Source organism: Conger conger, chromosome 1 (genome assembly GCF_963514075.1).
Source record: "Conger conger chromosome 1, fConCon1.1, whole genome shotgun sequence".
NCBI classification, from domain to species: Eukaryota; Metazoa; Chordata; class Actinopteri; order Anguilliformes; family Congridae; genus Conger; species Conger conger.
Window position 1 is genome coordinate 79,145,242 of NC_083760.1, and position 27,681 is coordinate 79,172,922.

The 27,681-nt window shown below is 49.7% G+C and overlaps 2 protein-coding genes across 4 annotated transcripts; one reads left to right on the plus strand and one right to left on the minus strand.

Moving 5' to 3' along the window:
* Positions 1–8,511, minus strand: si:ch211-154o6.3 (uncharacterized protein LOC563854 homolog). The gene is made up of 13 exons (XM_061236262.1): positions 7,234–8,511; positions 6,324–6,439; positions 5,575–5,723; positions 5,332–5,455; positions 4,800–4,921; positions 4,161–4,247; positions 3,760–3,849; positions 2,850–2,938; positions 2,535–2,766; positions 1,953–2,075; positions 1,659–1,824; positions 1,111–1,196; positions 1–144 (listed from the first exon to the last, which is right to left on the minus strand). Exons 1-13 carry the CDS (start codon positions 7,321–7,323, stop codon positions 56–58), a joined length of 1,563 nt encoding a protein of 520 aa, XP_061092246.1. The 5' UTR covers positions 7,324–8,511; the 3' UTR covers positions 1–55.
* znf384b (zinc finger protein 384 b) lies at positions 8,254–27,279 on the plus strand. Of its 3 annotated transcripts, XM_061236207.1 has the most exons (12): positions 8,255–8,422; positions 9,805–9,872; positions 10,257–10,518; positions 11,038–11,160; positions 13,696–13,734; positions 16,213–16,382; positions 18,394–18,470; positions 19,387–19,611; positions 21,112–21,279; positions 23,013–23,091; positions 23,205–23,363; positions 26,904–27,279. In XM_061236207.1, the coding sequence occupies exons 2-12, from the start codon at positions 9,807–9,809 to the stop codon at positions 27,276–27,278; spliced, it is 1,743 nt and encodes a 580-aa protein (XP_061092191.1). In that variant the 5' UTR covers positions 8,255–8,422; positions 9,805–9,806; the 3' UTR covers position 27,279. The 3 variants fall into 3 exon arrangements, with proteins under 3 accessions (XP_061092200.1, XP_061092191.1, XP_061092210.1); XM_061236216.1 differs by lacking the exon at positions 13,696–13,734 and having other exon boundaries at positions 8,254–8,422; XM_061236226.1 differs by lacking the exon at positions 19,387–19,611.
* The last annotated feature ends 402 nt before the right edge of the window (positions 27,280–27,681 follow it).

Genomic DNA, 27,681 nt, shown 5'->3' on the forward strand with positions numbered 1-27,681 from the left:
TGTCACTCTGCAGCGCTGTGCTCTCATTCGGGCAGCTGAGTGAACTGTCTGTCTGTCATTGCACAGTGCACCGGAGCCATGAAGAACCGGGATCCTCTTCTGTTTCAGATGCACCCTGGGACGTGTAGTCTTCCAGAGAATAATCTGCAGGAAGGAGGACGCTCACCTTAAAGTCCTTTCAGTCACTCAAGTAATGACCTTCATAAATAAATCAACATGCACATTTTCTACTCTGTATAGGAACCAGGGCATTGCTGAAATTGATACTGACAGGTATTAATTAGAAAGTTAGGATTTTTCACAACCTGCAAAGCTGTTAATGGCAAAGCATACATAATGTGCAACAATGATCTCACTGACATGAGAAGTGTTGGTGAGTGATGTGTGTGTGTGTGTGTGTGTGTGTGTGTGTGTGTGTGTGTGTGTGTGCGCTTGTGTGAGTTTCAAAGCCTTGTTCCCAAAGGAAACTAAAATATTACACTTGACATAAATTGTTGTTTAGCTGCCTCCAACAGATATTTTTTGAGATGTTCCATGTATTACAGGAGTTACAGTTAGAGTACATGCTAAATGGGTCTGCTATCTGCTATCCAGCCTGTGCGGCCCTTCCGTAAACTGGGACTGGATATATGCTGTGGTAGAAACATTCTCACTGTGCCAGCAAAATATAAGGAAGTCAAATATGCAAGGTAAGATAAAAACACAGTGGTATCCAGGGAGTATTATGTTTGTGTGACAAAAGCATGCATTAGCTACAGTTTATCTGCGAGCAAAAATATGTAATAAGGGAATGGATAGGAGACACAACAAATACAATAATGCTTACAATATTGCAAATGTAGACATTAAAATAATAAAACATTTACAAATATTTTGTGCTCATACTTTGTTGAAGGACAGAACTAAAGATTGGACAGACAGGCTATGGTCATGTGACCATATATTCTGGGACCATTTGAATAGGCTGGTGTTTTTCCCATTAGGATCAGGATCAGGGATCATGGATCAGGGATCAGAATCAGGATCAGGATCAGGGAACAGGATCAGAGATCAGGGAACAGGATCAGGGATCAGGGAACAGGATCAGGATCAGGATGGCTTACAACATACCATCACTTTCATCTTCATCCGTGTCTCCATCAGACTCCACCGGAGGGATGTCCAATCGGCTGTCTTTCCTCACTGTGACATCACCACTGCGATGAACATGACATCATCACCACACAGCCCTTTCACTTTCAACTGGGAGGAGAGTCACTGTGTGAATCTGTCCTATTCCAACTGTAAAAATACTGTACCGTCCTTCGCACTTTGGTGGAAAAAGGACCTAAATTAATTAATTAAGTGTGGCACGTTCATCTAAATTCACTTGACTGCTACTTTCCTTGCCCTGTATATGCAAGTACTCACGACTAAGGTTCTGTTCTCGGGGGGAGTTCTGTCCGAAGAACGCTGTCCAAAAGCTCACTCGGACGTGATATTTAAGGACCGGGGCTTGGTCTCCGGCCTTATCCCCCTCGCTTTAGTAGAGCAGTGACTGTTATTAATACCAGGGCCCACGGGAAGACTGCTGAGGTCATTAAAATGCTCTTATTTCTATAAACGTACGAAAGGTTGCGGAAGGAGAAGCTGAGCGGTGTGATTGACAGCTCTCTCACCTCTTCTTGCTGTTACTCGGAAGCTGCTCCCAAACCGTCAGGACCCGCCCCCCCGTGACCCAGCGATGGCCCCCGCTGGCCGTCAGCCACGCGGTGAAGCACAGGATCCTGGGCGACTGCGGACAGGTGAGCGAGACCAGGTACTTGCACTGGGGGAGAGAGAAGACTAGAGAGGGAGAAGAGGGCGGATGAGGACGAGAGAGAGAGAGAGGCAGACGCTCGAAAAAGCCGTGAGCAACGTCACGCTGCGCGCGAACCGATAAGGCCGCTTGTCACAACCGCTCAGACACTCACGGTTCAAGGAGCTCTCTCCCGTGGCAAGGTCAAAGCAGGAGGCTATCAGGATCCCCGCCGCCTGACTGACACAGTCCGTCACCCCGGCGACGCTGCTGTGATTGGCCAGCCTGGACACAGAGCCTATGAGGACACAGAGTGGGCGGTGCTTACTCCAGGCAGGCTTTCATTCCTTTCTCATTCTATTATTTTGTCATCCTTGTGTAGTGCGGAGCCTATGAGAACTGCATGAGGTAGCCGTTATTTCTGTGTGTAACGCAGTTTGTTTTTGATGGATAATCCTACTACTTTGATCTGTCTTCTGTCGCTGCTTTCTACTTCATCCCATTCTGTCACTCCCATCCTGATTTGATCTTTTTTGTTTCATACGCTTATATTTCCTCCCAACTGTGGAATTTCAAAGTAATTATAATGATATTACATTTACTGCTGTTGCTTCTCTGTGCTGTGCTCCCACAAAGCACTCTGCGATAATCCCATTAGGCTGAAGGCTGACAAATACATTTTACTGATTACATTTCCCTTCCTCCAAAAATGCACTGTCCCCAGAACCAAGCATCCTGGGAGTTGTGGTCCTCGCACCTGTCGTCCAGCTCAGAATCTTTAGGCTGGCTTTCCCATTGGCCAGGAACACTCTGTCTCCACGGGGACTGAGAGCCAGGCGGCTGAAGGCGGAGTCACTCGGGGTGTCGCAGCCAGTCACGGAAGAGCTCCAGTGATGGAGGTGTTTCAAGGGGGCGGGGGCGGAGCAGAGCACCTCCCACACAGAGACGGCCCCGTCCGCGGAGCCACTGAAGAGGAGCGGCCCCTGACCCTGTGAGCGAGGAGAGCAGGAGAGATGATTGGCTGAGCTCACCTCCGTGACCCAGAGTCCCGCTCACACGCGCTGTCACCAACCTGCAGTGATGTCACGCTGTCCTCGTGCTCTTTCACTGACTGACAGCACTCCATGGAGTCCCAGCTCCACACCTCCACTTTACCCCCGTCTGAGAGAGGGAGGGAGGGAGAGAGGGAGGGAGGGAGGGAGGGGGAGGGAGAGGGAGAGAGAGAGGGAGAGAGGGAGAGAGAGGGGGAGAGAGAGGGAGGGAGAGAGGGAGAGAGAGGGAGGGGAGGGAGGGAGGGAGAAAGGGAGAGAGAGGGGGAGGGAGGGAGAGAGAGGGAGGGAGAAAGGGAGAGAGAGGGGGAGAGAGAGGGAGGGAGGGGGAGAGACAAAGAGGGTGAGATAAACAGTGCGAGAGACAGTGTAAGAGAGAGAGAGGGCAGACGGGCAGACAGACAAACAGATAGACAGTGTTTGCTCACAGAAAAGACTTGTGAATACACTGTTGGATGCCAAATAATCAAATGATTTATGCTGCCAGGCTCTATGATTTAATAATATTGAGTGAGTGAGTGAGTGAGTGAGTGAGTGAGTGAGTGAGTGAGTGAGTGAGTGAGTGAGTGTGTGAGTGAGTGAGTGAGTGTGTGAGTGAGTGAGTGTGTGAGTGTGTGTGAGTGAGTGTGTGTGTGTGTGTGTGTGTGTGTGTGTGAGTGTGTGTGTGAGTGAGTGAGTGAGTGTGTGAGTGTTTGAGTGAGTGTGTGAGTGAGTGAGTGAGTGAGTGAGTGAGTGAGTGAGTGAGTGAGTGAGTGAGTGTGTGTGTGAGTGAGTGAGTGAGTGCGTGTGTGAGTGAGTGAGTAGGTGAGTGAGTGAGTGTGTGAGTGAGTAGGTGGGTGGGTAAGGAACCAACAGTGACAAACTTCTGTCTCTGCCTTCACTGTACCAACACTGGCACAGACACACACACACACTTGTGCCCATCAGTCTCACCTGAACCTGTGACAATGTGCCCATCTCCCTCTGATAGAAATGTCAAAGCTGACACTGGATTGAAGGTGTAGATCGACTTCACACAGTACCCTAAAAAAGCAGGGTGTTTTATTCATGTAATAAGACAGTTTCATTTTTTTGTCATAATTACTCATTTAAGTTTTTTAAATGTTTCTTCTCTGCATTGGTTGGGGGTTAATACCATTTAAATTCAGGAAATGAACTCAAATTCAGTAAATGAATAAGTAAATAAGTCCCATAATGTTTTATGTATATGTATGTATAATTAACTGAACTCAATACTGAATGCAGAACTGAACCCAAGCCCAAACACTGCAGCTCACACCACACTGCAATGTATCATGTGTGGAGCCAGAGTGCATGCTGGGAAGCCAGCTGACCTGTGCGGAGGACCCAGATCTTCACGTAGCAGTCCTGGGAGCCACTGAGAATGAAGCGCTCCGTGTCAGGCAGGGACAGGCGTCGTGCTGCAGAGGGAAGAGCGCTGGCATTTACACACTCCAGTAAACGTAACATCGCACTTAATGGGCCAGAAAGCTCTACTCACGAACCCCAGGGCTGAAAAATGACCTCCATTGTTTTTTAATTCACTTCGGCAAAGGTCAAACACGCAGTTCGGTGTTTGAAGGCATGCTGCCGTTTGGCTACACGATCAAAACCTAACGATAATATTCATTGTTCCAGCGTGAAAGAACATCCCGCCTAGTAATATTTCATGTGAATTACACGGCATGTTGTTATTGTATTGTCAGTCTAATATTGGCTATGAATAGCCCAATATCAAACCTTACAGATATAAATTATATCATCAAGATCTGATTAAGATGTTGCAACCCTTTTCACCTATTTCAGGCAAGCTTAGAAAATATTTTGCCATGAAATAAATGTCACTCTAAATACAGCATGTTACAGTACATGTTATTTCCGTAAGGGAATGAACAGCTGGAGCGTGTGAATGAGAAGTGCGTCACATCTCACACAGACGGTGTTGAATGTTACACAGGTACGCGGCGTCTCACCCAGTCTCCTGCAGTGTTCGGGGGGGGGCGAGGACAGGCAGGTGACCCCCCTACTGTGGCCCCCAAGGTTGCGCTGCTCTGTTGCCGTGGGAACATGCCATATCTTTATTGTGGTGTCGCGGCTGGAAGAGAGAGGCAGATGGGTTAAACTCGACGTGGCAGCGACGTGCCAAAAGGAAAACATAAAACCTTGCTATGTACTATATTCCGGGTTATTAGGCCTGGGGGGAGTATAATTAATCAAAATACAGTGCAGCTGGCTGAATGCATCTCTCTCAAACACACTCGCATTAATAAGACGGGCTCAACTTGTACAGCTGCTGCTTTCATTCGGTGGGTTTTCACAGCTCCCTGGAAAAAACCTTTCGCGGCGTAACCTTAAATCTTCAGTGTTCAAGTACGGCGCCACTTTTCAAGAGGCCAAAAATCTAAATAGGAGTCAGAAGGTGAACGGGGCCGCCCCGGACGCGGTTCGGGAGCGCCCGCGCTCTGAAAAGGAGGCGTGACGCGACGCCGAGGTCGCTACGGTTACCTGCCCGAGACCACCAGGTTGTCCACGGCGAGGACGCAGGTGACGATGTCGCTGTGCCCCTCCAGCGGCCTGAGCCGAAAGCCCACCCTCTCCCAGGCCGTCTTGTGCTCCGCAAGCCGCGCGTCTGCGCCGCACACACAGAGGGGGGGGAAGCTTCAGCATTAACTCGGCTAATGACCCAGTCTCACGCACACGTATCGCTCTGACAGCTCGTTATTACGGTCGCGGTCTGGGACACGTCACCCTGGTCCGGTCTGCCTGCGGTGGGCTGCGCTCCGGCGTCCTCAGGCGTGTCCGGCTGCTCCGCCCTGCTCGCCCGCTGGGGCGCCGCTTTGGGAACTTTGGGGGCGGCGATCTGGGAGGCCAGGCCATCCGAGCTGCCCCTTCTGCTCCTGAGGGCAAAACGTGCACAGCGGTCATGTCAGGTCTAGTACCATACAGAGGTTCAGAAAATGCTGTGCAGGGGGTCATTTCAGGTAACGGTGTCAATTTAGTGATCTTGGAATCGCCACATCACGTTCGTCTTTTCCTCCTACGGATAATTATATGTGATTTATTACATATCTACATACATTAACACATACAGTACATACACGTGTGTTTCATTTTAATGCATTTTATATGATATAACATTACCGTGGAAGGTAGTTACTGAAAGTCACCATCAATTATAAATGCAGTTACAATCAAACCGTGCTGTATTTAATACGTCACATGGTGAGTGGACTGCCTTTGTGTGAAACTGAAAACATTACTGTAACAGCACATTACTGTAACCTTACTGTAACAGCGCTTTACAGTAACATTACTGCCACCGCGCTTTACAGTAACATTACTGTAACGGCGCGTTACTGTATATGAAAGGGGAAATATTTGCCAAAGATTCAGCCAGTGCACGCTGCGTTGCGTGCAATTTTCAAAGATCACAGCTCATGTGCAGGCTTTGGAGAATTCCTTCTTCTTTTTTTTCTTCACCCATCCCTCATTCTTACACTCGTCTTTTCATTTTCTCCTTATCGTCTCCCACAATGCCTTGGGTTTGCTGGGGGGCAGAATGCTGCAGCAGCAGTTCAGCCAATCTGGCACGAAGCTCCTCCTTCTTCGATATCTGGGGAGAAGCGGGGGCCTGTTAGTGTCCCCCTCGAATAGCTTTGTTTGATATTTTTTTTTCCTGCAACTATGCAAAATGTTGATCATTGTTTTTGCAACACTGCAATAACAATCATTGGCCCTTATCTACATTAGTGGGTCAAATGTGTCATTGGATTTCCAGTTGTATTTCATGGAATTAACTACCAGAATGAATGCCAGCATAGTCTTTTACCGTCATCCATTTAACTGTACTTACTAGTGCAATGAGTATCACTGTGTGTGGTATAAACATGTGTAACTCAGTTCAACTACTGCTGACTGGCTTCTCATTGTGGTTGGGGTCAGTTAAATTTCAATTAGTTCAATTTGTGAATTGTACATGGACATTTACACATGTTCAATGCGGATTTCCCTATTAATTAAATGGATCTCAATTCATTTCAGAAACTGAAATGAATACATACTATGTATTTAACTCCAGTTCCTCTCATTGACTAACCAGGGCCAGACGGCCAGGTCACCCGATGTATTGAGGATTCCTACACTGTCAGCATCAAGTGTAAAAATATCTACTCACTAGGATTTTGGACACCACCAAAGACCAATTATCTTACTCGGTGAAGTCATTTCAAACCGTTGGTGACTATTTAACAGGCACTATTACGTCATAGCACAATTTAGTGCAATACTGTATGCAACAGTTTACAGTCCTTGGGAGAGCGGGTCCAAGCGGCAAGTACGTTAGCTCTGTTGCCCAGCAGACACCATGCGAAATGTGGCTATTAATAAAACAATATTACTGTTTTGTACCTTGACTCTCTCCTCTGGGGTGAGGAAGGGTTTGATCTCCAGATTTTCAATTTGTCTCAACTTCTTGTGTAGTTTCCTCACCTCCCCCATTTGTTTAGCTAGCTATCCCCTGTCTTAACGTTCACTGTGCCTCCAGCTTTTCTTAATTTGCTTCCACCCGATGTACGTCTCTAGAGATATACATGATTGCGTTTGAGTATAATTTCCTTTCAGCACAATGTTCAGCGAAATTCTTTACTTTTTGTCTAACAAATGTCGTCAGCACCCACTCTCTATTTCGCCGGTAGCCAGAGAGCTATTATGATAGCCTACGTGTCATCGGCAAATACAAATACAGTACGACCTCACAGGCCGGAAGTGGACTACATTATCTGACCTCATATACTGGAAGTGACTCCATGTTTGTAATGCGACATGCACACGCACGATGTTATTTGGGCACAAAGCTATGTGCACATTCATCAAGCGACGCCCTGTGGACTGACAAGAGAACTATGTCAACATTAGTTTAGTTCACTCAGTCTGCTTTTTGCCACAAAATAACTCCTCAAACCGATACGTTGTAACTTTCAAATTTAGCTATCTTACAGTGTACACCGGAATTATGGTTTCCAGTAAACACATCTGCAATTTAAACGGACTGCATTTCAAATGAATGTATATTTCGCCCCCTCTAGCGGTCGTTGGACCGTCCCTCCGAAAACAGTCTTCCACCTAAAAAGGCAAAATGGAGATTTTCTCTTAATTTGCCATCAATGTCAGCTATTGATTGTTAACTTAGTTCCAGTCTTGAAGTGTGACGCTTCATGTAGATTTTCATGGCTGCATCGTAAGTTAGAATGTTAAGAGAATGTGGAACTAATATTTAACGAATATACAGAGGTAAATACAATTATTTCATCTTCCGCCTTTCCTCCATCTTCCTCCTTTCCATACACATTGCAAGATGTTTGACCTCACTCGCCGGAAATTGCATCGACAGTAACCAGACATTCTTTGTTTTTTGACCTTATTCGCCGGAAGTGTGGCACAGACTAGTTGGGTAGCCCTGCAAGAGGAGAAAAAAATAGAAAAATTCGAAGGAGAAAAAAACTCGGTGAATTTGTGGGTTCGGGCGGATTTGGACGGAGTTTCCGAACTGTCCCGGCCCAAGGAAGCCCCGGGGAGGGAGAGAGAGTTTTCAGCACCGGTAATTGCCACATATTTCCCCGTTAATTCTTATTTTTTTCTGATAATTAATTTGGGTGAGTCGCACGAGCCGCTTCTCTTCTCTGTCTCGACAGCCGGAAGTCTGTGTGAGGCTGCCTCGCGCTGGGGCTTCGTCGTCGACAGTTTTTTTCTCTGTTCGCGTTTTTTTTATCCTCGAGGTTTTTTTTTTCTCTTTTTTATTTTCACAGACGAGGGACGCGAGAGAGGCAGAGATAATATTGCTTTCAAGCTGACGTCTTTTGTGTTTTAAATGGTCGATTATTGCCATCTATCTTGCTGTCTAGCTATAAGAAATGGAGCCTCTTTCTCGGGTAGTCGAGGATTGTAAATAAATAAAATATTTTAATGTATAATTTGTAATGTAGCTCCCGGCATAAATGTTCGCTTATCGATAATTGAACGTTATTATCAATTGTCCACAAATATGCATTAGAATGTACATGCCATATCACTGATATATTTTAAGATAGCCAGATTATCTGGCTAGCAAAATACCTGCCGAATAATTATATTAACTTCCTCTTAAGTTAGTTAATAGCTAGCTATCCAGCTGTTTTTAGCTAACTAGCCAAAACGATATTAGTGCTGTGGAACTTTGCTAATAATAACATTTGCTTAGCTAGTTGTCACCTGTCAAGATTGTGAGTGGTTTGGCAGAAGCGTGAATTACCTGTGTACATAGCTAGCTAGCTAGCTAGCTAGTAGTACGAGGTGGAAAAATTTAATGGCAAAGGCATTTTAGCTATGCGTGAATTTTGTGTGCATAAATTTGCATAAATGTACACTCTTGAACACCAACCTAACCAAATACATTCTTCATAATGTTCAATAAAAATCGCAAGTACGACCGAGCACAAACAGTCGTTCAGTAATGCAAAAAAAAACAAAAAACAAGTTTTTATTGTGGTATCGGCGAAAAAATGCTAGTCCACCAATATCATTGTTTGTATGGGAAGTGGTGATGTATATTGGTTTCGGTAGTCCTCCACCACCAAAATGCACTGATCTCGACCAGATCATTCGTTGGGCCTATTACTGGGCGTGTACAGTTGAGAGAGACAGAGATTCGATAACATGCCGCACTCTTGAGTATGCCCACGAGGAGCGTGAGCAGGCTACTCTAAGTCGAGTAATCATGTGTCCACAAGGGCGTGAGTAAGCCACACGTTTGCGGGATCCTTTGCATTGGTAGGAAAGACCCAATTTATGAGGGAATGCGTGCATGTGGTTGCACATGAATAAAGTGCTGAATGTTGTAGTGGTACCCTGCCATGTTAAACATGAAGCACATCTGTTCCCCGTTCACATGGGAATAGTTCCTTAGGAGTATGGGGTGCTAAAGCAGTTGCTTGTTTTTTGCAGGAATGATGGAAGATTCCCATTTTAACTCCTCATACTTCTGGTCACCCGTTCCAACAGTGCAAGGACAGGTAAGGCAATGACGTCATGTATATACCCAGTACGGAATGGCTGTGCATAACTATGAACATTTCACTAATAAAATGGTTGTTGGAAAAAGGAATTCTTATGAATATCATAACTTTAAATAGGTTGTAGACGTGTAAACATAAGCACATGTTTATGTCTATAAGTTTCCAATACCCAAGCATAGCCAGAATAATTTGAATCGGAGAATTCCTGGGTTAACTTCTCTCTTCCTGCCTCTCTTTTCTGTGTCCCTGCCTCCCCTCTTTCCTCACACACACACACACACACACACACACTCACACACACTCCCTTACCCTCTCCTCTTCTTCTCCTCTGATCTCGTGGTCTCCCTGTCTGCCTCCTCTCCACCCCTGTCCATCACCCAGATTGAGAACGCCATGTTTCTGAACAAAATGAAGGAGCAGCTGGGCCCAGACAAGAACCCCTCCTTCCCCCACTCCTCCTCCCACTACCCCACCGCCGTGCTGACTGTGCCCGGCTCCGTCGCCATGGAAGCGGCGGGGCGGGCACCCAAGCAGGAAGGGGGAGGGGGCACGTCGCTAGGGAGCGGAGGGCATCTGCACCCGCCGCACACCTCCCAGAACATCACTGTGGTGCCCGTGCCCTCCGCCGGCATCATGACGGCAGGTGTGTGTGTGTGCGTGCGTGCGCCTGTGTGTGAGTCCGCTTCTCCTGTGTGTGTGAGCGTGTGTGAGTCCGCTTCTCCTGTGTGTGTGTATGTACTTGCATGTCCACCTCTCCCGTGTGTGTGTGTGTGTGTGTGTGTGTGTGTGTATGTGTGTTTGCATGTCTGCCTCTCCTGTGTGTGTGTGCGCGCGCTCGCTCCATGCGTACTTTGCTGTCTCTCTGTGTTTTATGCGTTTGCCTCGCCCTTCCTATACTACACCTGTGGGTCACAAATTGTCCACCGTGGAGCCGTTCTGTCTGATGCTGATGTTATATCAGTGTTTGTAGTGCCACGTGACCCCCCCCTCCCCCACCCGCCCAATCCATTCAGAGTGAATGTGCACAGGACACTCACCGCCCCATCCCGTCTCTCTCTCTCTCTCTCTCTCTCTCTCTCTCTCCCCCTCTCTCCCTCTCCCTCTCCCTCTCTCTTTCTCTTTCTCTTTCTTTCTTTCTTTCTCTCCCTCTCTCTCTCTCCAGCGGGCCTGGTCATCACCACCCCCCAGGGCACTCTGGTCTCACCCCCCTCCTCCTCACAGTCCTTCGTCTCCGGACACCCAACCACCACCATGATCGTGTCCACTCTGCACGCCCCCAACCCAGGTAAGGCACCCTGCAGGACCGCTCAGGGGAGCGGGCTTGCACGTAGCGCCAGGAGTGGTCAGGAGCTACCATGTGGTATTAGTTACTCATTTCCGCCAGTCATAGTTCGGTTTGGTAAGCACGCGTTTACGATCGGTTCAAAAACGTTAGTGATTGATTGTAGCTTCACCTGCTAGGGTCTTTTTAAAAACTTACCGTCCTGTTGATTTTTATTTCAAGGGTTTTAGGGCTTGCAGTTTTCTTTTTGTTTTATTTTTTAGTCATTCTCTGGCCTCACACCGAACAATGAAATTGAATGATTTTAAAAACACTGACCAAGCACTACCCCTTTATTTTATTATTTTTTTTTTTTACTATTTAAAAATGTGGCCGTTTTCACACAAAAGGTGCTGAACTACATTTATTTGATCTTCCGCATCTCCGTCGCCGGCGGAGCGACTGCAGCGCCCGGCTGAAGACGTAATTCTTTATTGATTTTTATTGAGAATTGAAATGCGTGTGCTTTCTCCGGGGTTGTTTGCGGGGGCCCGTGTGAGCGGTCCGCAGGGCACCGCCTCCCACGCTGTGCGGACGCGCTTTCTCCGCCCGCTCACACGGGACCCGGCCAGTCATTAAGGAGACCCGCGGTTTGGGATTTCCAATTCAATTTTCTCACTTCCCCTGTCGGCACCTCTGCAATTAAATTAAGCCGCGTTGATGTGGTTAGACTCCTACCACGTGTAATATCTCACCAGAATGTTCTGGAGGGTTTTTGCAATTCGGTTTGAGGTTGAGAGTGTCTGAAAAATGCAAGCTCTAAAGAAGTCTATATTTACAAAAATTGTGTAAAATGTAGAATTTTATTTTATTTTTTTCAAGTATAAAATGCAGATACCTTCGGATGACAGTACAGCCAGTGTAGTACTGCGCACGATTTGCAAACTGATTCTGCTCACTAACACTGGTCCTGAGAGTGTCGTATGCTAACGTTAACACTAACACTATCAGCAGGGGCCCTACACTGAACTAAGAACTAAAAACCTCATGGTATGGAGACACTCACCCTAACCCCCGCCACTCACTCCTGCAAGCACTCGCTCTGTTTCCTGCTGACCCGCATGCTAACCGTCCGCGACGCTGACGTCAGCGGCTAACGCTTCCTCGCTGGCAGAAGGCTGCCTCCGCGGCTCGCGCGCTGCGGACTGGCGCGAGCGCTAACCGCACAGCGCTGTGGCGGGATGCTAACGCCGCTCGGCTCCGGTCTCCAGCGCTTCGGTGCCGTCGGCGTGAGACGCGCTGGTGCTAAACGCAGCTTGCCGGCGGTGCCGCACTTCAAGGGGACCCTAGCAGCCTTGAGCTCTGCTGGGGCAGTTTGAGAGAGACTGAGCTCTGCTGGGGCTGTTTGAGAGGGACTGAGCTCTGCTGGGGCAGTTTGAGAGGGACTGAGCTCTGCTGGGGCTGTTTGAGAGGGACTGAGCTCTGTTGGGGCAGTTTGAGAGGGACTGAGCTCTGTTGGGGCAGTTTAAGAGGGACTGAGCTCTGCTGGGGCAGTTTGAGAGGGACTGAGCTCTGCTGGGGCTGTTTGAGAGGGACTGAGCTCTGTTGGGGCAGTTTGAGAGGGACTGAGCTCTGTTGGGGCTGTTTGAGAGAGACTGAGCTCTGCTGGGGCAGTTTGAGAGAGACTGCGCTCTGCTGGGGCTGTTTGAGAGGGACTGAGCTCTGTTGGGGCAGTTTGAGAGGGACTGAGCTCTGTTGGGGCAGTTTGAGAGGGACTGAGCTCTGCTGGGGCAGTTTGAGAGGGACTGAGCTCTGCTGGGGCTGTTTGAGAGGGACTGAGCTCTGCTGGGGCAGTTTGAGAGGGACTGAGCTCTGTTGGGGCAGTTTGAGAGGGACTGAGCTCTGCTGGGGCAGTTTGAGAGGGACTGAGCTCTGCTGGGGCAGTTTGAGAGGGACTGAGCTCTGTTGGGGCAGTTTGAGAGAGACTGCGCTCTGCTGGGGCTGTTTGAGAGGGACTGAGCTCTGCTGGGGCAGTTTGAGAGGGACTGAGCTCTGCTGGGGCTGTTTGAGAGAGACTGAGCTCTGCTGGGGCTGTTTGAGAGAGCCTGAGCTCTACTGGGGCAGTTTGAGAGAGCCTGAGCTCTATTGAGGCAAGTAGAGAGACTGAGCTCTACTGGGGCAAGAAGAGAGACTGAGCTCTGCTGGGGCAGTTTGAGAGAGACGGGGTCTTCTGGGGCAGTTTGAGAGAGACTGAGCTTTGCTGGGGCAATAAAAGAGAAACTGGACTCTGCTGGGGTGGTTCAAACGACTGAGCTCTACTGGGGCAATAAGAGAGAGACTGAGCTCTGCTGGGGAAGTTTGAGAGACACAGCTTTGCTGGGGCAGTAAGGGAGAGTCTGGCCTCTGCTGGGGCAGTTAAAACGACTGAGCTCTGCTGGGGCAATAAGAGAGAGACTGAGCTTTGCTGGGGCAATAAGAGAGAGACCGGGCTCTGCTGGGGCAGTTTGAGAGAGCAAGCTTAGTGTGCTGAGTGTCTTCTCTTGTCTCCGTTTCTGCCAGAGGCAGGCGGCCATTCCTCTCACTACCTGTACAGTCACAGTAAGTACCAGCCCAACACATCCACACGCCGCAACCTAACACACATCCACACGCCCTAACACACAGCCACACGCTGCAACGTAAAACACAGCCACACACCAAAACCTAATGTACAGCCACAAACTGCTATACACCCCAACCTAACACACGGTCCCACACTGCAACCTGTAATACACCACAACCTAACACACAGCCACACACCTCAACCTAACACACAGCCACACGCCACAACCTAACACGCAGCCACACAACGCAACCTAACACACAGCCACACAACACAACCTAACACACAGCCACACACCTCAACCTAACACACATCCACACGCTGCAACCTAACACACAGCCACACGCCACAACTTAACATGCAGCCACTCGCTGCAACCTAACACACAGCCACACGCCGGAACCTAACACACAGCCACACACCGCAACCTAATTGACACAGCCACACTACGCAGCCGAACACACAGCCACACATGCAGGCCTAACATTAACACTAGACTGACAGCCCAGTGCAGTCAGTTTTCCATCCAACTATAAGGAAAGGGCAAAAATGATTATTAGTCATTGTTAGGGGAAATATATGTACATTAGCGGTAACCAGCAAGCAGAGCACATCTGTCTACTAGCAGGCAACCAGTGATATAACAAACTAGCTTGCTGGCGGGCTGAAAATTTGGGGAATTTACTTACAACATATAACAAGAACACTTGGAAATGAACATTCAATGTAGCTGCACGGTTTATATTTGTGCCTTTGTTTGTTCCGTGCTGTGTGCTCAGACTCTGTTGTGCTGCGGTTGATGGAATAGCCGCGCAGTATATTCACTGAAGGTTGATACATGCGGGGAACACAGTGACGTGTAAAGAGCTCCGTGGTGGAGCTCTGCAGAGCTGTCTCGCTTTCATGGACTGTGTGCTTGCGGTACAGCAGGGATCCAGCTAATTTTTTGCACCTGTAGCACAGTGGAGCCGCCCCCCTCCTTCCCCACCCCACTCCACCCCACCCTTTGCTGTCCGCTGCTTGGAGAAGGATGCTGCTTGAATCGTAGCCCGTTATCATCAGAGTTGTTATTACGGCGGTGGTGGACAGCCTCTTGGCTTGCTGCGCAGAGGGGTTCTCGTACACGAGACGCGTCCTCGCTCAGGTGCTGGCGGTGCGTTCGTGTGAGCGAGGCCGCGATGGCACTCGGGGGGGCTGTTCACCACAGTGTTTTTAACGCCGTAAAACTGGGGGAACGACACGCTAGCCCGGAGCACCTCATTCCATTAATGGCTGTTTTGCAGCTGAAATCCCGAGCAGCTGGAGGGGATTATGGGTAGGGTTGTTTTTTTTGTCGAATTTTTGGCAGCCGTTTCCGCCAGCCTTTTCCTTGCTCTAATTAACAGAATCTTTGTGGCGTTTCCTTCAAAAGGACACCGAAAAAATGTGTGTCCAGGGAACGGAAGCCCGGTGAAAAAATGTAAATTTAATTCGTGCGGCGTACACGGATGAACATTTTGGAGCGAGCCCTTGCTCCCGGCTCCAGCTGATGACACGGGTCAGCCTTGGCGTCTGGTCGACCCGGCCGTCTGTTGCGAGGGGGCGGCTTGGTTCTGACATCGCTCGACCCACTTTGAGCCCGGTTCCCCCCCCCCCCCCCCCCCTCCCATTGTGGAATACCCAGCTGTTTTCACAGACTCCTTTGCGTCATCCATGTCTTCCTCTTGGCGATTCAGGAGGCCACAAATCGAGCGTGGCTTTAGCTGCTGCTTCCTTTAACCCCGCCGTCCGGCAGCTGACCGCGCAGGTGGAGCGTGTTTAACATGCGGCCGGCGCCGACGCCACGGCCAGTCACGTGCTGCCCCTCCTAGTCGTGCTGATGTGCTGTGAATTTCATGCCAGACCTGAGTTCTCTTACTGACCGAGCCGCTTGGTCTGCTCTGTGACCGAACGTCCTTTCAATGAGCATGTTGTGTACACTCGTACATACCACTGCACTGCATTAAACCAAAAAATAAGTAGATCTCAAGAAGTATTTTTGTCTTCTGTTGAGACTTAAAATCTTTTTTCTTTTTTCTTTTTTTTTTACTCTTTTGCTAAATGAGACAGAATAATGCCAATGACGTAAGATAGTTTGACTCATTCCTAGATTTGCCAAGGGGGTGATAGACTTTCAATTGTCAAGGAAACAGCAACTTAAAACAAGCTAATATTTTCTTCTTGAGAGAAGGGCTTGTTCTTTTATTCGCGAGACCATACTGTCTGGGATAATATCGGTCTTGTGTCCTGATGGATGCGTTCATATTCATTTGGCATGCGAGTCTTAATGCTGGAAGATGCACAGAAATCCTCCAAGCCCAATTATGGGCGATGATGATGGGAAGCCTCCAAGTGCTAATGTCTTCACTGGGATGCCTCTCTCCTCCTTCACCTCCCCCCCCCTCTCTCCCTCTCTCCCTCCCTCCCTCCCTCCCTCCACTCCCCTGCCCCCGCAGACAAGAAAGACGATGTCACCATCTCGCCAGCGGTTGTCATGCCAACGCCCTCGAAGCGGGGCAGGAAAAAGAAGTCCGTGCTGCCGCGGGGGGGCCTTGCCACCGCTGGCCATCCCCTCCCGACAGGAAGTGATGCGTTGATTCTGGCTCACCTGGCTTCCGGGGGGCAGGTACTGCATCCGCTCTTCAGCCTCTGTGTACCTGGGCCTCTGCTAGCATGGCTAGTAGCATAGGCAGACTTAACTACATATTGTGGACTGAAGAATTAATTAAATTGTCCTCTTGTTTTATAAAATAACTTGCAGTTGGTTTGCATCTCAAGCTGGCATACTACGGTACAGTCAGCAAGTCTTTGGTCAGTGGCACAAATATATATATTTTTTTTGGGGTTTAGGCTCTGTACTCTGGCACATATGAAACAATATGGAATTAATTGTCAAATCTGATATGAGGTTAAAGTATAGACAGGAAATGTCAGCTTTAATTAGCATGTTTCTACACCTGTATTGGTTGGACCAGGTAGGAATTACAACTCTTTTTATACATAGTCCCCACACTTTAAAGGACCAAAAGTAATTGGACAGTTGGCTGCTCTGCTGTTTGTGGCCAGCTGTGTGTCTTTGCATCATTAGTTCCTGCACAAGAAAGCTTACAAAAGGAGTGTGTTCCATTTGCATTTGGAGTCTGTTCCTTTTGTTTCTCAACATGAGAACCGAACACGTCTCAGTGCTAGTAGAGCAGGCCTTCATGGGGTGGAAATGTCAGAATGAATCCATGTTGTGTCGAAGTCAACTGTTTGGTACATTGTTAAGAAGGATGAACAGGGGGGCTCAGCTCAATTTGGTAGACCATGGAAGACCACAGAAGACCACTCTAGTGGATGACTGCAGAATGCTTTCAGTTATGAAGAAAAACAGAATAAGAACACTCTCCAGGATGTAGAGAGACTACGCTAGCATAACCATTGTGGGGTCACTGCATAATGAAACCCACTAGTAAGCTAGAAAGTTTGCTGAAAAGTACATTAAAACGTGTGTACAGAGGAACTCCAGCACAGAGAGCGACAGAGGGAGACAGGCAGGCAGATAGGCAGCCGGACAGAAGAGGGGTAACCACTGCATCCAGGCATGCAACGACCATCCAGAACTACCACACGCCGGGCACACACACACACACACACACACACACACACACACACACACACACACTCACACACGTTCCAGTTCTGGAACAAGCTCTTACGGACAGATGAGCATTCCCTTGTGAGGGAAGGAGAATAGTGTGGAGAAAGACAGGAACTCATGATCCCCCCTCATCTCTGAAACACGGCGGAGCTTGGGTGTGATTGGCTGCCCCTGGAGCTGTCTCGCTCGTCTTCATCGATGATGTGATGGCTGACGCACCTGCGGGATGACTTCTGAAGCGTGCGGAACCCGCTCAGATCCAATCAAATGCCTCAAATCCCATTGGACGGTGCTTCACCTTGCAGCAGGAAAGTTATTCCAAACGTACTCCGACAGCGGCCAATGAGCTTTTTCTGGGCCCAAGAGTGGAGAGCTATCGACTGCCCGAGTCAATCATCTGACCTCGCTCCAACTGAACACGTTTCACTTGCTGAAGACAAGACTGACAAGGCAAAAAAGTTCCCCAAACAGTAACTTGAAGATGACCTGGAAGAGCATCGCAGGGAAGATGGCAGCGTTTGGTGATGTCTGTGGGTCGCTGAATTCAGGCCGCCAAGTAGTAAATACGATAACTGTTTCCGATTATTAGGAGGTCTATGTATAAAAAAAGGCTCATTACTGGATGTGGATGTAAATACCCTTAAAGCTGACGGTCTGCGCTTCAACCTCATATTCATTGTTTAATTTCAAATCCAATGTGCTTGAATACAGAGCAAAACAAGAAAAAAAACAAAAAAAAACAAAACACTGTCCAAATACTTATGGACCGCACTGTACATATAATGGGAATTGTAGACATATTTCTATATGCGACATATACTTAGGTAGACATATTTCATATTTACTTGGCAGTATCTGATAGAAAGCATTACACCTGAAGTACTTCTTTTGTTTGTTTGTTTGTTTTTTTATCTCTATGCTTTGAGCCTGTGGCACTTTTGCTGTTTGGTTTATTTGTGTGTTTTTTTGTTTTGGGGTTTTTTATTTTTTTATTTAGCACCACGCCACTGACCCTTACGACCTCTCCAACGACGAGGACGACCACAACGGCAAGGACGGGAACAAGTCTTACAGGTAAGGGGCGGAAAAGAGGTCTCCGCGCACCCTGCACACGGTCAGTGCTGGCACACCTGTGTCCCTGTGTCCCTGTACCCTTAATGCTAACGTCGCGGCTCTGTGCCTGCACTCAGACGCGTGTTGCGCAGACAGTTGCATGCCGTCGCAGGTGATGGGAGAGGTGTAGCGATAGCCCTGAGCCCTGTAGTCTCTGCTGCTGTTTGGAATGGACACACACACACACACACACACACACACACACACCTGCTGCTTCACCGCAACACACACACACTCCTGCGCACGGTGCACACAGCACTCTATACCACCCTCTCGCTCGCTCTCGCTCTCTCTCTCTCGCTCTCTCTCCCTCCCTCTCGCTCTCTCTCTCTCGCTCTCTCTCCCTCCCTCTCGCTCTCTCGCTCTCTCTCTCTCCCTATCTCCCTCTCCCTCTCTTTCGCTCTCTCCCTCGCTCTCTCTCTCTCTCCCTCTCTCCCTATCTCGCTCTCTCTCTCTATCTATCTCTCTCATTGTCTCTCGCCCCTCTTTCTCGTGTTCTTCAATTCCTTCCACCTCCTTCTTTCTCCTCTCATATATATATATTATCTGCTACTTTCCTTTTTTCCATCTGTATCTTTGATTTTGCGACATGCGACACGCACCCTCGCCCCTCCTCCCGGCTCCCCTTTTCGTCCGCCCACGCCGCCCCCCTTCTCAACACGCACCCCACATCTCCCCCTCTCCTCCGCTCCTCTCTTCTTTTTCTACCTGCCCTCTCCCTTTCTCACACCTCAACGTCTCTCCTGTCCTCACGTCACTCTCTCCCCTCTCTCCTGTTTCCCCTCCTCTCCACGCGTGCGACCCCCCCCCCCCCTCCTCCCTCCCTCCCTCCCTCCCTCCCTCCCTCCTTCCTGTCTGTGTGTCTCTCTGCCTGTAGGTGCCGGATGTGTGCGGTGACCTTCTTCAGTAAGTCAGACATGCAGATCCACTCCAAGTCGCACACAGAGGCCAAACCGCACAAGTGCCCGCACTGCTCCAAATCGTTCGCCAACTCCAGCTACCTGGCCCAGCACATCCGCATCCACAGCGGGGCCAAACCCTACACCTGCTCCTACTGCCAGAAATCATTCAGGCAGCTCAGCCACTTACAGCAGCACACACGGTACTGCGCTCTCCCCGTTCCGCGCTGGCGCTGTCTGGTCTGGTGGAGTGTGGGTGCGGAGCGCCCCCTGTGGATAGCGAGAGAGAGAGCGTGCGTGCGTGCGTGCGTGGGGGCGGTGGGGCCGCGAGCTGGCTCTGTGGTGCGAGTGCTGGTTTTGGAGTGGAGTGGAGTGGGGGGCGTGTGGCCGTGTTTTGGTGTTCTTGGAGTGAGTCAGCGAGTGGGGGTGGCCTTGTAGCGGTGTGTGTGTGTGTGTGTGTGTGTGTGTGTGTGTGTGTGTGTGTGTGTGTGTGTGTTTACATGTGCGTGGGTGCACCCTTGAATGTGTGTGTGTGTGTGTGGCTGGGTACATGTGTGTGTGCACATGAGACTGGGGCCAGTGTTGGGCTGTATTCATACATAAAATGCATTTGAATGCAAAATTAAACTTGAGAAATGCATTTTGGTTTACATATGATTTACAGATTATTCTTTTTTTTTTTTTTTAGTTAATGTCAAAAGTGCTGAAAGTGCATATTTGAATGCATGCCTTTGACTTAACCGTCCCTTCTGTGAGGTGAAAAAGGTGTGTGAGTGTGAGTGTGAGTGTGAGTGTGTGTGTGTGTGTGTGTGTGTCTGTGTGTGAGCGTGTGTGTGCGCGTTTGAGTGTGCCCGGCGTGTGGTAGTTTTGGATGGTCGTTGCATGCCTGGATGCAGTGGTTACCCCTCTTCTGTCCGGCTGCCTATCTGCCTGCCCGTCTCCCTCTGTCGCTCTCTGTGCTGGAGTTCCTCTGTGTTTGGCTGTTCCTCTCTCCTTTCCTCGCTCCCTCTCCCTCTCTCACACTGATGCTCACGTGCGCTCAGACGCAGTTCGCACACAGGCGCGCGCGCACACACACACACGCACACACACACACACACACACACATAGGTAGGCAGGTAGCAGGGCGGGAGGTTAACCCCACAGAGACACAGCAGGACTGCTTCTGTTTGCCATCTCTCCCCCTGCACCGCCCCCCCCCCCCCCCTTGCATCTGCTGTTCCTTGTATCGTTTCACCTCCCTCCTCTCCATCCCCCTCTGTTCATCCCTCTATCGGTCTCTCTCCCCCTTTCACACAGACCAGCTCCCTGTGGGCCTCCTGTAGAAGGTCCGAAAATCTCTGAAACGCATGCCCGCTCCACTCATTCTGTCCCCTGTCCCCAATATCAACCCCCGTCCCCCTTCTCTCCCACCCCCCCTCAGTTACGCTTTTTTTGGTGTTCATATTAGTTTGGATCTTTTCAATGTTTTCTTTTTTTTTTTTTAAGGAAATGAAGAGAGAAATGTAATACTTGCTGTGCTGAAAATACTAGACTGTTGTAGATACTGGAAAAGAAATATGAGAGAGAGAGAGCGAGTGAGACCGAGAGAGAGAGAGAGAGCACGAGTGAGAGAGAGAAAATGACTTGCCTGCCTGCTGTGTGACCGATACCCCTCTCTCTTTCTCTCCCCCCCTGCCCCCACCCCCCTCCCTTCTCAACAGGAACCACACAGAGGCCAAACCGCACAAGTGCCCGCACTGCTCCAAATCGTTCGCCAACTCCAGCTACCTGGCCCAGCACATCCGCATCCACAGCGGGGCCAAGCCCTACACCTGCTCCTACTGCCAGAAAACCTTCCGGCAGCTCAGCCACTTACAGCAGCACAACAGGCGAGTGCAGAGAGCGCCCCCCTCCCTGCAGCCAGCCCCCCCCCCCGCCCCCCTCAGAGAGGGGCGCTCTTACTCCATAAAGCCGCCCTTTATCACAGAGTCATCAGACGTGATTGGAATGCTCTGAACTGAACATTCTAATGTGACAACTCTGCGGTAGACAAACACTAAGTCTCTTAAAGTATTTTGATCTTACATTTACACTTAATCGTCTTATTTCTATTAATGTTTTTTTTTGCTGAATAAGACACAACACATTGCCAATGAGGTGAGAAAGTTTTACTCAAGATTTGCCAACGGGGTAAGAATTTATGCAGTGTACTCGTGTTCGAAATCAATGGAGGTACCTGGCCTCATCTGGCTGTACGCCCCTGAATCGGTTGCTGATAGTGAAGTGAAAACAACCCCTATCACCCCCCGAATATCTCTGATAAGGACAGTGAATGCCATTGGTGCGCTGTGTGGATGTTTATCCTCCTGAAAGTGGCAGCACAGTAGCTTATTATAGCTTGCCATCAGCACAGACTGCAAAACGACCAACCACGCTGAGAACACCCTTTCATCCTGGTTTAATTTTCTCACAATCTCTCCATCTCATCGGGTCCTAATGTCCTATCCTTGTTTTAGCAACGCCAGAACTCTTTGTCCCTCTTGTTTGCTATCTTCACAGTGAGAAATAATAAAACGCGTATCGATGTTGACATATTGTCCGCGCGTATTGTTGCCTTTGTGATGTCCGGAGGCTGGGAGTTTGGGTTTGAGGACGCGCGTGCTAACGGCGTTGAGTTGTATATGCGGGTTTGAGGACGCGCATGCTAACGGCGTTGAGGTGTATATGCAGGTTTGAGGACGCGCATGCTAACGGCGTTGAGGTGTATATGCGGGTTTGAGGACGCGCGTGCTGACGGCGTTGAGGTGTATATGCAGGTTTGAGCACGTGCATGCTAACGGCGTTGAGGTGTATATGTAGGTTTGAGGACGCGTGTGCTAGCGGCGTTGAGGTGTATATGCAGGTTTGAGGACGCGTGTGCTAACGGCGTTGAGGTGTATATGCAGGTTTGAGGACGCGCATGCTAACAGCGTTGAGGTGTATATGCGGGTTTGAGGACGCGCTTGCTAACGATGTTGAGGTGTATATGCGGGTTTGAGGACGCGCTTGCTAACGATGTTGAGGTGTATATGCGGGTTTGAGGACGCGCTTGCTAACGATGTTGAGGTGTATATGCGGGTTTGAGGACGCGCTTGCTAACGGCGTTGAGGTGTATATGCCCACAGCCGGCTGGCCTCCCTGCGGGTTGAGCCGTTGTCAGCTCTTATTTGCTCGGTATTTCGTTTTTTAATAGCGAGGTACCGCCCGCAGTGATCCGGTTAGCATCGACTCGCTCCCCCGCCGCACTCCTGCTCCCGCTCTTTTTACGATCCCTCCCGACGGCCGGCGGCGACCACACTGCCCCGTCAGGATATCGCCTGTGCTCGAAGCCAAACCTTTCGCTGTTTACGACACTGCGTGTTTATACACTGGGTATAGGGGACATAGCATTTCCTACAATATTACTCTGATTCAATGTGAATTAATTGCTTATTTGCATACCTGAACGGGCGCTGAGATTACTTTTTTTTTTATGGACTACAAATCTGACAGTTCCTCGTCGTGGGCTAGAGTGGGTGCAGGGTGATGTGTAAGAGAAAGGGCTGTTGGTAATTGTAGTTTGTGTCCTCTCTTTCTCCGTTAGGATCCATACTGGTGACCGGCCGTATAAGTGCGTGCATCCTGGTTGTGAGAAAGCATTCACCCAGCTATCCAACCTGCAGGTAATGTACCCAGAGCCTAGCCTGGCCTCACACTCTTTCATGCAGTGACAGAAGTGTTGACGTCTGTTTTGGGCCGCTGGTGGTGACCGTTACCCTGCTGTCCGTACCCACAGTCTCACCGGCGGCAGCACAACAAGGACAAGCCTTTCAAGTGCCAAAACTGTAACCGCGGATACACGGACTCGGCCAGCCTGGAGGTGCACCTGTCCACCCACACCGTCAAACACGCCAAGCTGTACTCCTGTGGCCTGTGCAACCGCTCCTACACCTCGGTGCGTCCTCCCCCGCACACCCGCCTGTCTGTTTCCTGGGCTGACTCACACTTCTGTGGGTATAGGTTGAGCCTCTGTTCCTCAGTGCCTGTTTCCTGGGGTGCCCATCACACTTGTATGGGTATAGGTTGAGCCTCTGTTCCTCAGTGCCTGTTTCCTGGGGTGCCCATCACACTTGTATGGGTATAGGTTGAGCCTCTGTTCCTCAGTGCCTGTTTCCTGGGGTGCCCATCACACTTCTATGGGTATAGGTTGAGCCTCTGTTCCTCAGTGCCTGTTTCCTGGGGTGCCCATCACACTTGTATGGGTATAGGTTGAGCCTCTGTTCCTCAGTGCCTGTTTCCTGGGGTGACAATCACACTTTTATGGGTATAGGTTGAGCCTCTGTTCCTCAGTGCCTGTTTCCTGGGGTGACTCTCACACGTTTATGGGTATAGGTTTATGGGTCTTGTGTAGGAACCCGGGTTCCAGCTGTGCGGTCACCTTCCTCTCTGCGCTAGTGAGCTCCAGACTGCAGGTCTTTGCTGATTCCCTTCATTTCGCTGCCAGTTGGAATCCAGGTGTACAGGGGTCTTCAGCAAAACTGTGACTTAAATTACTTTAATAGTGCCAAAATGCCTCAAAACCAGCAGATGTTCTGGCCCTCCAGGACTGGAGTCTTAACACCTGTAGGAAAAAGGCACACAATTTCTATCTTCGTGGAGAAAGATGTTTTATTGGGGTTTTTTTTTTTTTTTTTTTTTTTTTTTTTTAAACCAAGAACAACAATTGTAAGAAATATAAGAAACTTTACCCTTGGGTCAGTGGAGTCTGTCTGAAGCCTCCCCAATATACTTTATACTTTAAAGAGGCTTTGGTGGAGACCAGATATATTAATACGACTGTATTTCCTGTGGCCCACGCATACAGCTATCGATGTAAATGAATTCGTTTCTTTGGATTAACTAATTCTTAGATCACTCCCTGCCGATCCCTCCCATCAAAATTGATGGCTATGCCTTAAAGAATGGTGGTGATTTTATTACACTTCAATGTGTAGAACACAGCTGCGGCTGGTCTGATGCACAGGGTCTGTGGGGACAGCTTAAGCTCTGGGTTTTAAGGGGCAGCAAATGCAGAATCTTTGTGAGTCAGCCCAAATTTACTGCCCTCTCGCAGTGCGCAATAGGCCTGCAGTTCTGTGTACTCTAATCATGGCTGCAGCCTCAGATTACAGCCAAGGCCATAAACCGCTCAGGTGCCCAATCGATGCTGTGGACCCCTGTGGGCCCGGCAGTGTGATGAGCCACATAGCACACATACAGATGAGCCACATAGCACACGTACAGATGAGCCACTTAGCACACGTACAGATGAGCCACATAGCACACATACAGATGAGCCACTTAGCACACATACAGATGAGCCACATAGCACATGTACAGATGAGCCGCTTAGCACACATACAGATGAGCCACATAGCACACGTACAGATGAGCCATATAGCACACATACAGATGGGCCACTTAGCACACGTACAGATGAGCCACTTAGCACACGTACAGATGAGCCACATAGCACACGTACAGATGAGCCACATAGCACACGTACAGATGAGCCACATAGCACACGTACAGATGAGCCACATAGCACACATACAGATCAGCCACTTAGCACATATACAGATCAGCCACTTAGCACACGTACAGATGAGCCACATAGCACACGTACAGATGTGCCACATAGCATACGTACAGATGAGCCACATAGCACACGTACAGATGAGCCACATAGCACACATACAGATCAGCCACTTAGCACATATACAGATCAGCCACTTAGCACACATATAGATGAGCCACATAGCACACATACAGATCAGCCACATAGCACACGTACAGATCAGCCACATAGCACACGTACAGTTGAGCCACTTAGCACACGTACAGTTGAGCCACTTAGCACACGTACAGTTGAGCCACTTAGCACACGTATAGATCAGCCACATAGCACACGTACAGATGAGCCACTTAGCACACGTACAGATCAGCCACATAGCACACGTACAGATCAGCCACATAGCACACATACAGATGAGCCACTTAGCACACATACAGATCAGCCACATAGCACACATACAGATCAGCCACATAGCACACATACAGATGAGCCACTTAGCACACATACAGATGAGCCACTTAGCACACATACAGATGAGCCACATAGCACACGTACAGATGTGCCACATAGCACACGTACAGATGAGCCACATAGCACACATACAGATGAGCCACATAGCACACGTACAGATCAGCCACTTAGCACATATACAGATCAGCCACTTAGCACACATACAGATGAGCCACATAGCACACATATAGATGAGCCACATAGCACACATACAGATGAGCCACATAGCACACATACAGATCAGCCACATAGCACACGTACAGATGAGCCACTTGGCACACATTCAGATCAGCCACATAGCACACGTACAGATGAGCCACTTAGCACACGTACAGATGAGCCACATAACACACGTACAGATCAGCCACTTAGCCCACATACAGATCAGCCACTTAGCACACGTACAGATGAGCCACTTAGCACACGTACAGATCAGCCACATAGCACACATACAGATGAGCCACTTAGCACACGTACAGATCAGCCACATAGCACACGTACAGATCAGCCACTTAGCACACGTACAGATCAGCCACATAGCACACATACAGATGAGCCACTTAGCACACGTACAGATGGGCCACATAGCACACATACAGATCAGCCACTTAGCACACATACAGATCAGCCACTTAGCACACATACAGATCAGCCACATAGCACACATACAGATCAGCCACTTAGCACACGTACAGATGAGCCATATAGCACACATACAGATCAGCCACATAGCACACATACAGATCAGCCACATAGCACACATACAGATCAGCCACATAGCACACATACAGATCAGCCACTTAGCACACGTACAGATGGGCCACATAGCACACGTACAGATCAGCCACATAGCACACATACAGATGAGCCACTTAGCACACATACAGATCAGCCACATAGCACACATTCAGATGAGCCACTTAGCACACATACAGATGCCAGTCCCTGTCCATTGCATATTAATGACAGGTTATACGAGTATGCCCTCGATCAGTCTGTCTGCGGCATTAATGACGGCACAGTGGTGCAGTGGATAGCACTGTTATCTCACTGCAGGAAGGTCCTGACTGGTTTGAATCCCGACAGGGACCTTCCTGTGTGGCGTTTGCATGTTCTCCCCACGCCTGTGTGTGTGGGGTTGTTTCCGGGTACTCCGGTTTCCTCCCACAATGCAAAGACTTTTAACAGACATGGAGACAGTAGCAGGTTAGGCCACTGGTGGGGGAGGGGGTTGAATTAACCTGGGGGCCTGGCTGTGAATGAGCACATTGTTCCTGAGTCAACCTTCCCTGCGTAAAAAAAAACAACAAGTGAAAGTGAAATGGAAATGAAATTGGATTGACCTAATGGAAGCGATCCTTTGCCTTGCAGGAGACGTACCTGATGAAGCACATGAGGAAACACAACCCCGACCCGCTGACAGCCGCCACCGTGGTGGCAGCGCAGCAGCAGGCCCAGCAGCAGCAGAGCCAGGCCCAGGGGGCCGGGGGCCCGGGCCGCGGGGAGAGGGGCGAGGGCCGGGCGGCGGGGGCCGGGGGCGCCTCGGGAGGCGGCCAGGGCGGCCACGGCAACCCCGGCAGCTACCCGGAGGGCGTGCCCTGCACCTTCGACCTGCACCAGTACAAGACGGTGTCGGCCGGGGACATCCAGTACAAGCCCGTCAGCGTAGCCGACCTGGCGGCCCACAAGGACCTGTGCCTCACCGTCTCCACCTCCGCCATCCAGGTGGAGCACCTCAACTCCTAGAGCCGGGGGGGGGGGGTGGAGGCAGGGGCGGGGGCGGGGCGGGGGGGAACGTCTGAGGAAACCGGGGACAATACGGACATTGTACAGCGGGAGAAAGAGAACGAATGAACGAACGAACGAAAGGAAGGATGCGACATTTTAACCCGAATGCAGGCCGGAGAATGCCAGGGGCAGGGAGCGTAGGCGCCTCGGGAGAGGACGTCGGAGTTCTGGAATTGGGCGGGTGGAATAGTGGAGGTTTTGGGAGATGCACGGTTGACCCCCCCCCCTGCCCACCCAGCATGGACAGGAGAAACGGGAGGCGTGGGAATGCACAGAGTGCATGCGGGGGGTGGGGGGGAGGCTGGACACGAGCAATGTAAAATGATGGATGAATTTGGGAGAGTGGATTTTTCTACTAGTT